The sequence below is a fragment of the Chiroxiphia lanceolata genome, chromosome 5 (assembly GCF_009829145.1).
Source record: "Chiroxiphia lanceolata isolate bChiLan1 chromosome 5, bChiLan1.pri, whole genome shotgun sequence".
Classification (NCBI taxonomy): Eukaryota; Metazoa; Chordata; class Aves; order Passeriformes; family Pipridae; genus Chiroxiphia; species Chiroxiphia lanceolata.
In genome coordinates this window covers 67,090,432-67,108,491 of record NC_045641.1, presented here as the reverse complement: position 1 = coordinate 67,108,491, position 18,060 = coordinate 67,090,432, and the positions used below count along the sequence as shown (strand labels likewise).

General features: G+C 41.9%; 1 protein-coding gene across 2 annotated transcripts in view; it reads left to right on the top strand.

Moving 5' to 3' along the window:
• Nucleotides 1–926: 926 nt before the first annotated feature.
• The window catches only part of DERA (deoxyribose-phosphate aldolase), a 53,247-nt gene continuing 36,113 nt past the window's right edge, over nucleotides 927–18,060 (top strand). The window contains exons 1-5 of one of the 2 annotated variants that reach the window (XM_032688840.1): nucleotides 927–1,023; nucleotides 10,514–10,611; nucleotides 14,020–14,167; nucleotides 14,837–14,932; nucleotides 16,786–16,920. In XM_032688840.1, coding sequence (XP_032544731.1) covers nucleotides 993–1,023; nucleotides 10,514–10,611; nucleotides 14,020–14,167; nucleotides 14,837–14,932; nucleotides 16,786–16,920 — 508 coding nt within the window. In that variant the 5' untranslated portion in view covers nucleotides 927–992. Of the gene's footprint in view, nucleotides 1,024–9,843; nucleotides 9,863–10,513; nucleotides 10,612–14,019; nucleotides 14,168–14,836; nucleotides 14,933–16,785; nucleotides 16,921–18,060 lie in introns of those variants that run through there. The other variant, XM_032688841.1, reaches the window with a different exon arrangement.

Here is an 18,060-nt window from a genome sequence, read left to right as displayed (position 1 = left end):
TCGGTGGCTTTGTTATCGGAGTTTCATTTTTGCAGGTGTCACTGCAAGTGAGTAGTGACAGTACCTGAGTTTTACAGGTCAAGTTCATGGAGCCCATGCGTATGTGTGGCACTAGTTCCTCGCTGAAGATTCCACGTGAAGAAACTGGGAAGTGCCTTGACTCGTGGCCACTAAAACGGGCAGGTTCAGCGTCATGTCATGTCATGGCTGGGCTTTGCGAATGAAGATTAAGGAAGGCTCTATCCACATTTATTACAGGCACACTGGTGGCTAATGAGGCCAATACGAGATAGACATAACAGATTGCAAAAGGCACAGCAGAAAGACTCCTTACATGGTGTATTCCGCAAGACACGGTTCTTTCTGCATTGCCTTTTCTCCTCGAGAGTGACCCTGCGTGCGTTCTCAAAGGAAGCAGCGGCATTATAGATGGTGTGTCTCCAGGCCTCCCAATTGGAGGCCAGAGTAGACCAGTGATGTTGATCAATATGGCCAAGGCTGAGATGTTGTTTCAGGGAGTCCTTGTATCTTTTCTTCGGGGCTCCTCTCTTGCGGCAGCCAGTGGCAAGTTCACCACAGAGCAGGATCTTAGGGAGGCTGTGGTTGGTCCTTCATCCTGGAGACGTGCCCTGCCCATCGCAGCTGTGTTCTCAGCAACACGGCCTCAATACTTGTGACTGCTGCGTGTTCTAGAACAGATGTATTAGTCATATAATCTGACCAGTGGATGTTCGGCGCTATGTATCGCTAAGGGAATGGCATATCCATGTATCCATAACGGAATGTCCCCGGAGCTCCCGCTGCCGAAAGGCCGTAGTGTCGCCTTGGGGAGGCTGCTCGCTGGGTGACCCCGGAGCTCCGGGCTCGGCGCCCACGTGGCGACAGAGGAGAACACCCAAGGCCGGGCCGGACCCGCCGCCGCTTCCTTCCCCTGGGGCGGGGCCGAGCTCTGCCCGCCCCGCCCGGGTCGGCCGCGGGGGCGGAGAACAACCATGGCGGGGCGAAACCCGGGCACCGAGCTGGGTAAGGGCTGCCCGGGGGAGCTCCCGGCGGCAGCCGCGGGGCGCGGGCGGGCGGGCGGGCGAGGGAGTGCCTGGAGGCGCCGGCCCACCTCGGTGTGTGGGAGCCGGGCTGCTGCACAGCCTTGTCTGTCTGAAAAAAAACAGAACAGACCTACGAGTCCTGTAGGTTTTCTGACGTATTCCAGTGGCGTGTAACCGGGAGGCCGGCAGGAGGCTGGTTTTCCCTTTGTTACTGGAGGTTGAACACAAGCTGAGGTTTCCCTGTGTCACACAGGACTTTGGCTGGAAGGGTTCCGAGCAGGGCGACAGGTTGTAGGGGCGGCCGGGGCTGCGGGGCTGCACAGCCCCAGTCCTGTCACACAGCCGGGCTTGGTCCTGTCTTACACACCTTGTTGGTTCTCACGGAGTAATCCTCCCTACTCTCCTTTTTCCCAAGGGATTCAAAACACTTAATTAGTTGGATTCGTATTAGCAAATCTGGGACTTCACCTCTTCTTATCATTCTCCTTGTTGCTTGCTCTCTGAGGAGCGATAGGGATTTTCCAGGTGGTCTCCGAGCCCGAAAGTTGGCTCTGCCTCGGGTAAAGCAGAGAGCAGCCAAAAAAGGGTTTCTCTGGAGCAATTAGGAGAATTTCTCTTCTGCTCGTTGCCGGGAAAAGAAAAAGGGCTACAGCTTTCTCCCTTCTCCACCCAGCAAAACCCAGCTGCAGCAGTGGAATGAATTGAAGGGATGAGTCTGCCAGTCTACCTTTAAGGTGTGATAATTTGGTCAGCGTGAGTAAGTGGACAATTAAGTGGAGGAGATACAGGGGTGGCATCATGGAAGATGGGAAGCAAAGCTGGTGTGGGACAGGGATATCTCTCTAAGTGTGAGCAGAGGTCGGGAGGCCGTGCTGCACGTGGTGTCATGTGGCTCCACTCCTAGCACAAGAACAAGCACAGGCACGTTTTTCAGAATTGACATGCAGTTTAAATTATTAACTTGTGGACAAGTGAGAGTCGACTGCGTTTTCATTCACTGAAATCATGGACGTGTTGCAACTCATATAAGTGAGCTGTCTGATTCCTCTCTGATGTGCTTGTTCGAGGGCTCTTTGTAGGGACGGGTGAGTTTCAACCCTAGCCACCTGAACAGCATCTTTTTGCTGAAACAAACATGTTAATGACATAGTGACAAAACTTCGGTGTCTGTTAGGAAAACAAGCCAGCACAAAAGTTTGCAAACACACTCCAGTTATTTTAAACTAGGTGTGTGGCATGCTTTTTCTTACTGTAAACTCAATCTTACAATTAATTGTTGGTATGTGTGGGGAGTCCAGAAACTTGAATGTGAAGTCAGTTCAGTTCTTATGAAGCAGTCATCCTCCAAGAGGCATACACTCAAGGAAGACCCTGCTGTCTAGTGGGAAATTATTGGAAGAGATGGGCAACCTCACTAACAGTTGGCTGGATCTTGCTGTGCAGCCACAGTCAAGGGAAAAGTGTTCAATGTGCAGCTGACCAGCACAACATGATCACTGGTTTTTTGCACCCAGTAAAATAATATTTGAGTATATTCCAAATACTTTCTATAACTGTGTCTTCTCCTGTAAGTAGCCCTTCCCTGCCTAAGAGGCAGAGTCAACTAATGCCCACGATTATCAACAGAGAGCACAGAGCAAGGGATGTCTTCAGGGCTGCACCATGTGGCCTCTTCCTGCTGCAGCTGATTTACCTGGAAAGGCCACTGCCCTCTGCTTATCCGCAGATACTTGTTGCCATCCCTTCCCGGTGATCTTTATTTAAACCAGTTGTGGTCAAAATGAGCTGGGTTAGATGCTTGGGACAGGTGTAGTAGGGGAATGGTGTGGTGACCACATTTAAGTGGCAGCTTCTAGCAGCTGCCTTCTGCTGGCTGCTTTAAAGGGAGAACTGAATCTCCCTGCCGTTTACTCTCCTGCTAAGCACACATCTGAAATACAGCAATATTCTTAATACAGCACTTAACATATCCTACTTAATGCTGTGCCTTAGCTGGTAGCAGTACTCAAAAAGAATGTGTTAAACCCTTACCTTTATCGTTCGTGGTTACTAACAATACACACTGCTTCTGTGATTGAGGCACTTCAGTTTTTGAAGGTTTTTCACTTCAGTTTTTTTTGTGGCAGCAGCTTTAACAGTAATTCAAGTGATTTACCCTGTGTCTCACACAGCATTTTCTAGGATTAGAGTTTTCTAACAGGGACATCTAGTGGTAAAATATATTTTACTTAAAAATATATTATTTGAGTCCTTTTCTGTGTCTATTTCTGCGCTTGCTGCATGTCGCTATTTAAGCAGTAAATTTCTGATCCTGCCGTCAGAAAGCATCTATTTGTTTATCAACAATAAGCCAAGCTCTTCACAAATCATGGAATGCAGTGCTTTCCCATGTGTTTGGGGGTTTTTTTTGGGTAAAATAAATATATTTTTGTAAAAGCCCTTAAATCCTTCCCTCCTTCCCATCGCAGTGCATTTGTAGAAGAAGAAGGTGTTTGCTTGGGATAAAGAACAGGCGTGTGTGTTCCACGGATGAAGACACTGATGTGCACAGTCAGAGGGTCACTAGCCTAATACACTGATACATTTGCCATCACAAAGTCATGTAAAGAAGCCAGATAAAGAATTTTAAGAGTTTTTCGTTCCACAGGGACTGTTTATGGAGTCATTCTTGTGTGCTTGGGTTCACCATGATGCCTGCAGGGCCTGAAAGGAGTCTGCCTCTCCTGCTCTGCTCACAGGGTTGCTCAGTTATAATAGACCAGACGTCTCATGTTTTGTCGTATTTCAGAAAATATGCTACTTCATAACAAAATAGTGAAACATGTCAGTGAGTATCTGATTTATGTGTGTAAGCTAGTACCATACTTCTTTGGTTTGGGGCTGCAGACGTATGGGTTTTCTGTTCCCTCCAGGTGCAATTTTGATGGAACGACTTCAGAAGTCGTGGAAAAAGACATTTAGTAACCTTGGTTAGAGGCAGAAAATGGCAAAATAGAAAGTTTAAAACCAGGCAGTGTTGTCTACTGTATTTATCACTTGTTATTCTGGTAAAAGGGTAAATGGCCTGACCAACCTAATTGCCTTCCATAGTAAAATGACTGGATATGTTGACAAGGGGAGAGCAGTGGATGTCATTTACTTCTACTTCAGCAAGGCTTTTTACACTGTCTTGCAGTATTTTGTATCCAAGTTGAGACATTTGGATGGAGGGATACTGAAATAGTTGAAAACCTGGTCTGATGGTTTGGCTGATGCTTTGGGGCTGGTACCAAGCAGGCCATTTACAGGCATCTAACCTGGGACTTGTCCTGTTTAACATTCTTTTCAGCGACTTTGAAGGGGCAGTGGCATGTTTGCAAAAAGTTTGCATAAAGTTTGCAAGTGAGAGTGAATTAGCCAGATTGTTTAGAGGGACCCAAACTGGCTGGGGAAATGGGTCAACAGACGTCCAGCAGGCCCAGAGACAGAGCCCTGCCCCGGGAAGGACAAGTCCCAGCAGCCACACGGGGCCTCCTGGGATGTACCAGTGGGCACATGGACAGTAGTTCATGGGGAGAGAGCACTTGTTAGAGCATCCCTGGCTGCTTCTGCCCTGCACTTGTTAGAGCATCCCTGGCTGCTTCTGCCCAGCACTTGTTAGAGCATCCCTGGAACACTGTGTCCAGTTTTCTTGCTTCCCAATAGGAAAAAGAGATTGATGACCTGTCACGACTGAGGGACACCACAGTGGGTCCAGGGCTGGAGCACTTGCCCTGTGAGGAAATGCTGATGGAGCTGGGAAAGCAATGGCTTTTGGGGGTCCTGACAGCTGCCAGCTCATCCCTGCAGGGAGCGTATCTAGAAGGCAGAGCTGTGCTCTTCATAGCATTGCTTGATGAGATGAAGTAAGACAGCAGCCAGAGAAGTTAATACTGGATATAAGGAAAAACTTCATGCAGAACAGTCTGGTGGTGGCACAGGTTGCCCAGAGAGGCTGTGCAGTCTCCATCCTTGGGGACTCTCAAAACCCCATTGAGCAAAGCCCTCAGCAGCCTGAACTCAGTGCTGATGCTGCATTGCACAGGAGGTTGGACAAGTGACCTTCAGAGACCTTCCAGCTCAAATTATTCTATATGTTTTTTTACCTCTATGTGTGTATGTATGTCTGTGTATTCTGAGCAATGAGTAATTAGTTACTGTTGTTTTGCAATGTTCTTGGATCTAAAAAACCCAAAATCTCACTCTGTTGCTCAGACCCTCTAATTGAAGGGCCAGAAATACATTCATTATGTTTGAATTGATATTTTTAATTATAGTTGGTATTTCTGAGCCATTTACATGTGAGAGCTAGCCTGTTGGTAAGTGGCATTTAGATAATGAAGTGTTGCATCCCTTTCAAGACAGCATAATTCTGTTCTAATATATTAATAGCTGGTTTTAGCCTGTACTGTGGCTCTGGTTCTTCACTGTTCCCTTCTAACACCTTTTGAATCTGCTGGATAATTTTAGTCAAATTTGAAGGGCAGGTAGATGTCTCTGAAATAAGTAAGGTGCTGGGTGGAGTGACCAAATTAGTCCCTCTGTTGAGAGAAAGGCAGGCACAGATCAGCATTTACCTGAATTTTCATTGCAACTTGTTTGTTCGGGCTTTATGCAAGTAACAACATCCTGCTTTAGTTCCTGGTTGTAAGGACTATGTCAGGACAGCTGAGTTATTGGAGTGAGGAGAGGTCTCAAGCCAGGGAAGAAGAGAAGGAACAACAGGGGACTTGGATCTGCAGGAAACCAGGCCCCTGTATCTTCAGCTTTATTTCTGAGGAAAGACTTGTCAGTGTTTTTCAAGGTGCTTTGGAGGATACCAGGATCCATTGTGTGATTTCACCAAAGTCACAAGATAGTAGAGCTGATTTCTAGTTCAGGGCTTGTGCTTTCATGTCCTGCATTGAGTATCTGAATGCAGATGACTTTGAGGCTGAACTTCTTTCATATAAAGAAAAAAACATCCAAAAATATGGACCTGTTGGTCCATAGCAAGTGTCACTACGGAAAAATAATTAAAGCTTCTGTCTCCACGAAACTGAATAACCCCCAAAACCTCTAAAAAGCTTACATGGTAAGACAACTGTAATAAGACTTGATCCTGAAGCCTTTTCTCTCTTCAGTGACTTTGCTCAGCTCTGCATGGCCAGCTGGGGTCAGCCTGTGTCCAGCTGAATTACCTCGTTTTCCACTGCAGGTTCAGGACGCAGTTTCACTCGCCTCTCCAGAAATAACAGCTTTCATCACTTCCCTTACTCGTTTTATCGTGTCTTCATGGTAAGAGCAGGAGCACACATGCTGTTTCTGGCACAGAGAAGGAAATAATCAGTTGGGATGCAGCTTCTTTCGGGGACAGTGCTGCCTTAAAATGCTTGTGAAACTACTGCCTCAGGCATTCTTGAGCTTTCTGTTTCACCATCTGAAGGGATGCCATCGACACTTTTTTTTTAAAGCTTTTGGAAAGCTTGGTTGGTTTTATGAAGAATGTGTTAGGTACCTTAGATATTTATGTAATTATCCCAATGAAGTGGTTTTGTTTATTGTTTTCTGAGGAAATGCTTGGTATTTTTGGGTTCGTGTTCTTCAAAGAGAGGAGATGAATTTCCTGCTAAGAAATCGAATATGATTTTTTCAAATGTCTTCAGAGAAAAAAGTAAACTTGAAGAGTGATTACAGAATATTGGCTAATTAGCTGTAGTGTAACTGCTTTAATTACTTTTATCCCTGAAGCCACATGACTGTGCAGATGACTAGCAGATGACTTATTTTAAAAAAAAAAAAGACGTGTTCACACTGCAAGGTTAATGAGCCTAATTAAATATAGTTTTCCTTAGCCAGATACTAAATCATAAAGCTTGGGGGAGCGAGGGAGGGCAAGAATCCAAAGGCAGTCAGTTCTATTTCAAATAATGGTTTTATTCTGATTTTTAATGGAAAAAAAAAAAGCTGGAATTGTGATTGGTTTTGCTGAATAGAGATACTTACATCTAAAGATTTGATGAGACCTCACATGGCAAACTTTGAAAGTCTATTTTGAGACGATTACACTGAGACATATTTGTTTTCACTTGCCCATTGCTTTAATTAATGTAGAAATGGGCTTGAATAAAAGGTCTGTGTTAGATGGAAGTCTCCATCTGCTGCTGCATATTACCAGAACCTTTGTCCTTCCTTGTGCTGTGCAATTTTTATGACACCATTTTATTTCCTGTAGTAGGCCACATACTGTCTCACATTAGGCTGTACAAAAAGGATGGAGTTCTGATTTTGTAAAATTTTTTTTTTTTTTTTAACTTTTCTGCCTTTGCTGTGCACAGTGGTTAGAGATCCCACATTCAGAAAAATACTTGGAGGTCCAAATTCTATGATCGTTCAAGGAAATTTGTGGTTCAGGCACCAAAATTAGACATTAGACATTACTGAGTTGCCATGTGAGAGTTACCTTGGTGGCTAGCCTTGACTTACTGAAAACAGAAGGTAAAATGTGTTACACAGTGAAAGGGAGTTAAGCCAATGAATTTCATCATATTTCCAAAGAACATTTGGTCAGCTATTGCTGATCAGCTGATATTTGGTAATTTTCACAGCTAACTTTGGTCAAAGCAAAAGTAGTAACTTATTTCACTTCTTCCACATCTTTTCTTCCACTAGTTTACTTTTTCTTTTTTTTTTTTCTTTTTCTTCCTCCAAATGTCATAATACTTTTTCCTTTAAGGTAATCTAGTATGCAGTGTTCTGTGTTCTGAAAAGATTCCTCAGACCTTCTGAGTAGCACAGAAGTCAAGTGGGGTAGATACAACAGCTCTGTATATATTTCTACCCAGTCCAGCACATGATGAATCCTGAATCATCTGCAAATAATGACTAATGCAGAGTTAACCTCATGGGGGATATTTATGTTCTTTCATTTAAATTTTCATCTCAAACTTGAATTTTCCCTGTGCAGCAGACTGAACACTGTCTTCATGTTCTCCCAAACTCTTCTACAGAAGGCTGGAATTTTTTTCTGAATTAATTGTTAGTTGTATTTATTGGTTGTCTTTAGTAATGTAGAACGAATAGGCTAACTGAAAGGATCCTTATTAGAGAATGAGAAGCTGATTTTCTTCATCTAATTTTTTTTCTTTGATTTTATCACATTTTCCCGAGGGGCTGAAAGGTTACTGTGCACCCAGTAGGGCTCAAAAGCTATAATAATAAATGGTATTATGATTAAATGATACTACCTAAGTACTTGGCACATAGTAGGAGAATCATAACACAGAGTTTGTGTTTCCCGCTTTTATGTATGTGTTCATTTATGTATGTATGTATGTATGTATTTATCTATTTATTTATTTAGTTGGTTGGTTAGTTAGTTGTGTTTTCCTCCCTCATGGACTTTGTCAGTATTCCCTGTAGTGGCCCCATGGGAAGTGGTGTGTGGGCACTGCAGGAACTTCAAGCTTAAGGCAACTGCAGGGGATGCAGAGGTTTCACTAGTCTATGATTCAGCTGTCTGTATAGTTTGCATTTATGGATAGGCAAAAAGGAGGAAAATTCCAGCCATAGCTTTTGTAGCAATAGCTTTTCTCACCTGCTTTCCACATGTCAGCTGAGCTTCCTGCTTTTGGGGCAGAATGGATCAGCCTGTAGCTTTGAAAACACAGAGAAGTGACAAAGAGTTTGCTGTTCACCTGGTTTGCAAAGCTGCAAACCACTCCTTTCCCTTGTTGCCATGCAGTGGGTCTGATGCTAAATTCTAAGGAAATCCATAAATTCTTTAGGATTCCTTTGAAATTCCGTCATTGATTTACTTTTTCTGCTTTTAGCCAACCTTTTGACCTTGTAGACACCACTCATTAATATCTTGCATGTAGTAATAGGAAAGTGGTAACACAGTAGCTTACTGTGCTCAGAACAAGATTTTATTTAGCTATTAATGCTCTTGTCCTGCATTTCCAGTGAGTCATCTTTACCCTAAATTGGTTTCTCTGCGGCTTTTTGTAAGTCTAGGAAAACGAGCTTTTATTTACACATACTTTGGCTACTTATATTAGTTTTCTACTTTTTTTTTGGCTATTAAAGCTATCAAGGGTAAGATTTCTGTACCAAATTAGTGATTTTGGCTATCAGCTTTTTTTTTTAAGTTTTAAACCTTTTTTTAAATCAATATGCTCGAGGGAAATGCAAATTTAATGCAGTGGTAAAGAAGATTCATAGAGATAACATGCTCTTAATAAAGTCAGTCACCCAGAATTATTATCTCCTAGTATCTGTGCCCATGTTCCTATTCTGACCTCAACTGATGATGATATTTGATGATTGATGGGAGTGATTTGCTGATGATTGGTGGTTAATGATTGTTGATGTTGTTTTCAGAGTATTTTCATGGAATGCTTCTGTGATTAGTATTTAGAAAAAATATTTGTGTTTTGGGATATGAGAGATTTTAAAGATATTCCGATTTCTTTTTCCTGTGTACTCCCGTGAGCAGTTTCTGTATATTAATATTAAAAATTTACACTTTTGGTTTATCATACTAAGCAAAAAATTAAAGATTCAAGAGCCTGAAACCCTCAGTTCTCCTTTTTCAGTCAGTTACCCTTTGTTAGCCTTCATTAAGCAGAGTCCAGTACGTGGTTCTCCTGGTTCTAGGCAGTTTCATTACTTTAGTAAATGTTGAGCATCTGCTTCTCTTTGGGTTATTGTTCACGGATACTGAACCTCATTGAAATTGTGAGTTGTCTCCCTTCAATGGGCACCTGAAGGAGTTCACACGTTGAAGGTGTTGCCCTGAGTCCTCCCAGGTGCTTGGCAAGGTGAGCACTTCTAGGGCTGCTTCCAGAAGGGTGTGTTGCCCAGAATTCAGTACTTTTGGAAACCTGCAGTTAATCAGGCTCTAGTAGCAAATTCAGTAACATTACCTCCAGACAATAACAACCTAAATGCTTTGTTATGAGTGAGTTTGTTCAGGGTTTTTTTTGAGCATGTGGGGTACAGCTCCTGTAAACAAAGGTTCACACACACAGAAAATACTGTTGTATCCTGGGACCCAGCAGACAAGCAAAGAGCTGAATAAGTGTTACTGTTTGTTCACAATAATAAAGTAAATCAGCAAGCAAAGGCAGAAGGCTGTTTTGTGGGTGGGGTTTTTTTTCCTGCTACTTGTATAATAAACTTCTTAGTCCAGGACTGGCAACACAATGTCTCTCATCGGCACTAAGTTAATTCAGTTGTAATGGCAAACAAAACATGCTGTGTGAAACATCCAGTTCACAGATCATACTCTAACAGAAGTTAATGCTATTTTGGACTGGTGATAAGTACACAAGTCCCTAAAAGGAAATGAAAGCACAACATGCTCTTCAGAGGTTCCAAACCAAGCTACAACTTTCTTCTGAAGTACCACACCGTATATTGTAAGAACACAGAAATAGACGAGACCTTTTTTTTTTTGTTTTTCCTCCCAGAACTTGGCTGGATCTCAAAAGTGTATGTGAATCGACCTGCAGTTGTGAGGCATGCAGAACAAATTAAGAAATGGAAAACTTTGAAAGGTAATTGGCAAGTAAGTGCTCTTCTTATGCATTCTGTTCCTGTATTTTTAAAGCAGTCGCTCTCCCTCTCCAGGCTGTAATATTGAATTTTTTTCAAGACACATGTAAACTTAAAAGATGTGCTTGTCCATGTCTTATTTTAATAATTTGTATTTGATGATGATGGGATGGAATAAGGTGACGCATTTATCCAAACAAGTTAAAAACCTTATAACTCATGAGTGGCAAAACCGCAAATGGATTTAAGTCATCTTTATTCATGAGTGGATTAAATTGTATATTACTATCCCACCACATTTATTCTGTTTCCCAGACAGACTTCTCTGCGTGCTGCCGTCTTATTTTTTTTAATTTTAAAGCTGTAAGATATGATCGTGGTCCCTGTCAAGTTTGACCTACCTGGATGATTTTTCTTTACTTAAACATTCCCAACGTGTGTGATTTCATTGCTTAACTAGTTTTTACCTAAAATTAAAAAAAAATACTGACTGGCTGTGGCATTTGGAGGGGGGAAGGAGCCCACTAATATTAGGGGGACTGACTTTTCAACTGCTGAGGTGAGGTAAATGGTGGGTTATTTTCCATCTTACTATAAAATAAGTTCATGTAAAGCATCACTAAAACCAGTGGTGCAAATGAACTTCTTTTCAGGGCTGACTTGAATTCATTGAACACACATTTAGAGTGTCTTGGCAGTTGCCCTCAACCTCTGCTGGTTGCTGCCCTCCTGGCAGAATTGACAGATGCTGGCCTGGTGTGCATTTTGGTTTCTCCAGTTTATTCATTACACGGAGCCACTCAGTCACCAGTGTAAGCTGATGTGTTCTGCAGTGCAGGACAGGTGAGGCACAGCCACGTGCTGGCTTCTGCCCCCTCAGTGGCAGGATGGGAAGTGCTGAGAGGGGAATGGCAAGCAGAACTGGCTGCAGGATGCTCTGAGTGGTTTGGCAGCAGCATTCGGCCAAGGGCGAGGTCTGAGAAATGCTGTGCAGCAGAGCTGGAGCTCCCAGTGAGCTCCCAGCCACTGGGTTATAGCTGATGTCCAAAAGACTGATTCTTTTTTCACCAAACAGCTGTTCTGTGAGAAGATTCATGGGATTCCTCCCCACTGCTCACTAAACAAGTGGTTTGTGTGCAGCAGTAACTGAAAACCTGGAAGCAGGAGGAAGGAGTCAGTGAAGGATCAGTCTTAACAGTGGGACATAGTAGAACAAAGCAAGAATCATTTAATTACATTTAATTCTTGAAAAAGTTGCTCAAAATAGTTGACATCCTGAGCCCAGCGTGTTGTGCAGCCATTCTGGAGTGGCTGAAGCTGTGTTCACGAGCACAGATCTTGGGATTGACAGTTTGGGGATAATTTGATGTAGCTGTAAGATCCTACTGGGAGGTGATAGGAAAAAAATCTTCCTGCCTGTTTTTCCATCCTGAAAGTTTGTGCTTTGTGTGTTATGATTAAATTAAAAAATGGACATAAACTGAGGAAAGTTAGACACCAGCTCAGCATTTCTTAGAAGTTTCTTGTGCATAAAAAGTTGCTTGATACCAAGGTAATCAGTCCAGTGGTTCTGAGTTGGGAAGTAGTGTCAGGGAGAAAATCGAGAGGGTATTTCATAATCTTGGCTATCCTCAGATACTGCAGGTGCAGTAATGTAAAAAGAAAGTCTGATTTGACCACACTTACTATATAACTAACAGAGAGCCACAGGCTGTCATTACAAAGCATCATTTGGTAGAAAGGGATTTAGTGTCACTCCCACAACACAGCTGGAGGAGAAATGTTTATTACTAACACTTCTCCACCCTCCTGTGTAGAAACATTGGTACTTCAACAAGGTTTTACTTTGAAGAATGTCAGAAGCATCTCTCCTGTATTTGAACACTGTCATTGCAGGATAGTCACATGCTATTTATTTCAGAGATGATTTTGAACCTTTGCATGTTTGAATGTAAGGAGCATCACAGATTCAAATTGTGCAGCCCATTGCCCAAAATACACATTTGGAAAACCCTTTAAAAAAACCCCAAAGTTATTGGAACTCCCTGACTACATCTGTCTTGATCAGTTTATGATTCATGTCATAAGAGATGAGACAAAAATTCCCTGGAACGAAGGATAAAAAAAAAATCCAAGTAGAAGAAACACAAAACCATTTAAAGTGAAAAACCCCTTTGAAGTATTAGAGGGTGAAAGGAGAAATCAGTTAGAAAGCAGTCAGGCTTAGACTGACAGAGGCCAGTGATGGTTCATTACTCTGTTGAGTCACCCCAAAGCAGGTTTCAGTGTCACATTTACTGCAGGTGCCAAAAGGAGACTCCCATCAGCGAAGTGTGAAAGTTTTGTAGGCAGGCCAGCCGTGGAAGATTTGCAGAGTAATACCTTCATGCAGAAACAAGCTTAGCTGCCTGCACTGACAAATCATGTCACAGAGCAGAGGGGCTTTATGGACTTTGCTGTTGCAAACTCTCCCCTTGTACAAGTGCCCAGAAAGAAATGTCAGCTTTTAGTGAAGCCATCACTGTAAATGAGCATTTGCTGGAAGACCTTCAACAGATATTTCAAAGTAATCTATTAAGCTCAACTTTTGTTCAGCAAAAAAGCTCATAAAATTTTTAATTCTGCTTCTGTTGCTTTCTTTGATTAATAAGTATTTTAAAATTCTGTAGCGTTTTCATGTAAAGAGTGCTTTAGCCTTGTCACTTAGCTCTTGCTTTTGATTTTTAACTTTGCACCTAATAATTACGGAATTGGTTTTTTATTCCTGATTCACACAAAAGAAAGTGGAAACATCTGGAGCCTAGAGCCTAAGTTTGAAGAATCTTGGGTTCTTAACCCCCCCCCAATTCCATATTTCACTCTCACAGCAGGATAAGCATGCAAACATGCAAGTGTGCAAATTGTTGATGTGTAAACTCCTCTGTGTGCTGTCGATTGCAAACCTGTGCTTCTCTTGAAGCATGTGTATAATTTCTTGTGCATACAACCCTTAAAAGATACAGACACACTGTGTAGCACAAGGCATATTATGGCAGTGAGGTGTCTCACATAGGTGGGTTTTATCTTTGTCTTACAGAAACAAGATGCTTTTTTTTTTTTCTGGATAAAAATGTCTGATTCTTACAGAGCCCCATTTGGTAGTTAGCTTTTGCACCAAAAACTGGAATTTGATCCTTTGGTTCTGAGAGTGGACTTTTGATTCCAAATCTTTTCTGTATCATTAGATACTGCTCAAGACATGAATAAATATCTGCCAACCCTGTCTATCATAAGCCATTATTTGTATATCCTCTATCTTATCCTCTACGTTTCCTCATTGTCAGAATGAGTGCCAGGCTTCCAATTCCTGCATCTTCTGAGTCAGTTTGGCTTTGGATGTTTAAGTGGAAGTACTGTATTCCTTGTTTTGCTCCCTTTGTAGGCTGCTTGGCTGCTGAAAGCTGTCACCTGCATAGACCTCACCACTCTTTCAGGCGATGACACTCCTTCCAATGTTCAAAGACTGTGTTTTAAAGCAAAGCATCCTATCAGAGAGGATCTTCTCAAAGCCTTGGACATGCACGATAAGGGTATGGGAGCTTTTGTTGTGTGTACTTTGTCGAGAAAATGTCTGCATTTCCTCATTATTTTTCAGTTTTCAGAAATGGCTTTGGTCCACTGATTAAAGTCATGTGGTGTAGAACCAAAGGGGAGCCAGGCCTCTGGTATAAGCCATATACATAAAGTATCAAAGACTGTTTTTTAAATTTGGATTTATGGACTCTTCAGACAGTGGAAGTATTAAATATGAGGTCAATTATCTGAGACTTTTAGAGGATAGCATTTTAACTAGAAATGCAGTAGGACTACATTAACATAAAGACTGCTCAGTGCTGCTGGCCTCAGTCTGGCTCAACAAGTAAGAACAGTTTGTCTTGCAGTAATTTGCTGATTAAGCATGTCTTAACTGTACATGTTGCCATTAAACTGTGAATCTGTCAATAAATATCTTGGAGTTCTAACTCCTGCTGATGTAGACTTGCTCCAAGGGTCAGGTGAAGGAACACAAGGGAGGAAACAAGAGGGAGAATTACCTGAACCATTTGAGCAATAGAACAGACATCCCTGGTGCAGATGCTTAAGACCCTTGTGAGAATGTAGAAGTAGGAGATGAGAACAATGCACATGTGCTCATAATATGGACTGCACTGGAGAAGGCAGAATTCTGTGTCTGAAAAAGTGAACTGTGGCTTTTGCAGGCATTACTGTTGGAGCAGTCTGTGTATATCCTGCAAGGGTCACCGATGCTGTTAATGCCCTAAAGGCTGCTGGTTGTAACATACCAGTAGCTTCAGGTAAGCTTTATTCAAAAATATACAGTTAAATATTTTGATATTATAAAATATATGGAAAAATCCAGAAGTTTGGGCTTGCTTCTTTGTCAGGGAGTAAGGTGAAAAGGTAACAGGTGGAAGGATGGGGATGGAGGGGAGGATTTTCTTCTGGTCTAATCTTTTGTTTCCTTTCAACTTCAAGCTTATCAGGAATGCCAAGTCTGTTTTGCTGGAAGCTCTTCAAAAAGGTCTTTAAAATATATCAGTGTTTTCCTCGCCTGAATAGAAGAAATTGAGATAGTGTGCTGGACAAGTATCAGTGTACACTTAGTAGATGAAGATGATGATGATAATAATAGGAGTTCTAATATAAAGTTTATTTTCTCTATCAGTTGTTTGGCTTTTAAGTGTAATCCGATCTCAAGTTTAACTGTAGCCAGCGACTAAGCAACAGAGCCGCTTGCTCACACCCCCCCTCCCAGGATGGGGAGGGAAAGAGAATTGGAAGGGTAAAAGTGAGAAAATATGTGGGTTCAGATAAGAACAGTTTCATAATTCAAATAAAATATAATTAATAATACTAATGGTAATAAATGCAATGAAAAGGAAAATAACAACAACAAAAAAAAAAAGACCAAGAAAACACAAGTGAGACAAACGTAAAACAGTTGCTCACCACAAGCAGTAGCCCCCAGCCAAATTTAACCCTAATTTATATGCTGGATATGATACCATGTGGAATGCATATCCCTTTGGGCAGTTGGGGTCTGCTGTCCTGGCTGTGTCTCCTCCCAGTTTTTTTTGTGCACCCCCAGCCCACTGGCTGGTGGGGTGGGGTGAGAGGCAGAAAAGACCTTGACTCTGTGCAAGCCCTTCCCAGCAGCAGCCAAAACATCCTTGTAATACCAACACTGTTTCCAGAACAAATCCAAAACACAACCCCGTACCAGCTCCTGTGAGGATAACTCTATCCCAGCCCAAACCAGCTCATCCTCAATCTGTGCAGAGCTGAGGGCTGTTGCCTGCTGGGCAGCCTGCAGGTTCAGAGCCTTTACATACAGTGCCAGCTTTTCTCCAGTCACTACACAGGAGAGACAGGTCCTGAAACCACAATAAGCAAGAAGTAGAATCAAAGAATTATGCAGGTTGGAAGGGAGCTCTGGATGCCACCTCTTGCTCAAAGCAGGAGCTAACTTTGAGGTTAGATTGGGTGTTTAATGCTAAGACCCATGTTTTCTGGTGAGGTTTTTTTTGTTGTTTCATTGTTGTGTGTGGGAAAAATACATACTAAATGCATTTATATGTCAGAGAAAGACAATCTCTGAAAAAGGCATTGTTTTTTCCATTTCCAAAATTACCTTTGGGTTTTGTACTTAAACATCATAAACATAATCCTAAGTAGATCTCATTGAAAGCAATTTTTGCTGTATCGTGATTTAGCTGTTAAACAGTATTACTATGATTTAACTTGAGATACTGCTTAAAGGAATTGGAGAGAATTAAAAATGTATGTATTGCTTCATATCTGAGTTCACTTCTTGTTTGCTTAGTTCTGCTGGAGGCAATAGATATTTTGCTTTTAATGTAGGCTGCTCTGGAAAAATTTTAAGATGTGAAAGATCTTTTCACAAGATGCACTTAGTGTCTTGCTGGACACTGGATTTTGAGGGTGGAGCTAATGCTTCTTGTGGGTGAAGAGGGGGTAGGATGAAGTGCCTTTAGATTTTTTTGAGTCATGGTAGGGATAAAAAAAAGAATAACTTTCAAACTTTTTGGTGTATTAGAGGTATATGCAATCTCATGGTTAATTTATAAAACCTTAAAAACATGTCTAAAACATTTCTTCCCTCTGACTGCATCCCCTTTCATGCTAGTGGCTGCTGGGTTTCCATCTGGACAAACTCCTCTAGAAACCAAACTGGCTGAAATAAAGCTGGCTGTGGAATATGGTGCCAGAGAGATTGACATTGTCATTAGCAGGAGTCTGGTGCTGACTGGCCAGTGGGAAGGTAAGTCCCCAACCTTTGGCAAGGACCCTAAACCTCTGTATATGCACATGCTGTCTTTGTGTCTTCCCCAAATCACCAGGTCAGTCCTTGAAAAAAATGGTCCCTCCCCCAATAGTCGCTGATAATCTGGGGCTCTGAGCTAAATAAAACCTATTTAACTAATTCTTGACAGAGGGTTGCATTTTTTTTAAAAGAATGCCGTTGAAAGTCGTGTCAGGCTGGACATGCGGAATGTGCTTTGAAAATTCAGGTCTATTCCTTCTGTGCCTTTAGAGGATTTTGTGCAAAGAGTTAAAAAAATAGCGAGTGAAAGCCTAATTATTTGAACAGTTTTGTAGAAAGCCCAAGGGGCTGTTAATGTAGATGATACCTTGTTAAATATACATGTTTCAGTTCTTGACAAAAACATGTATTTTAGTTGTTTTCTTTCTCCTGAAAATTGAGGGTACAAATTGACTGTTCATATTATTATTGATGTTCTGGTGTCTGTAGACTACTACTAATTAGTAAGAACAATAATGCTGAAGATGGTTTTTGCTCTAATTGCCTCCTTAATGTACTGTGAATGGTTTGCCTTAAGTGCTGACAGTGCTCCTATAACTAATCTCCACGTGAAGGTAAACACGTCATTGTCTTGGAATGAATTTTCCATTTAGTTGTATAATGCAGTGCCATAATATCCTAGTTGGTTGGACGACTTCATAATGGACCCCTGGTACCTGAGTTTAGTTAAGGAAATACAGTCATCTTGCTAATAGATCATGTTTTCTGATTTTGGCCTTCCTTCAATTAGCAGTTAGAACTGAACCAAAAAATCCATGTTTCTGCACCTGTGTCTTCAGGGCTGATATCCTGGTTTTCATTTGCTGTGATCTTTTGACCTCTTTTGCAGTATTTACCATCTTCATCCTTCTGCTCTTAAATCTATGCAGCTTTACAAACGTTTTGAATTCTGCAGGATGTGCGTTGCTGCAGACATTTGTTTCTTTCAGAGTGGCTGTTTGTAAATTCAGGTATGGCCTCAGAAATTGCCAGAACATGGAGACTGGATGATTGAGAGGTTTTAAATAAGGCAGCATGATGGACCAAGACCTTTACCAGCTGGTAGCAAGACTATGCATACACCTTCCTGGGCTGTAT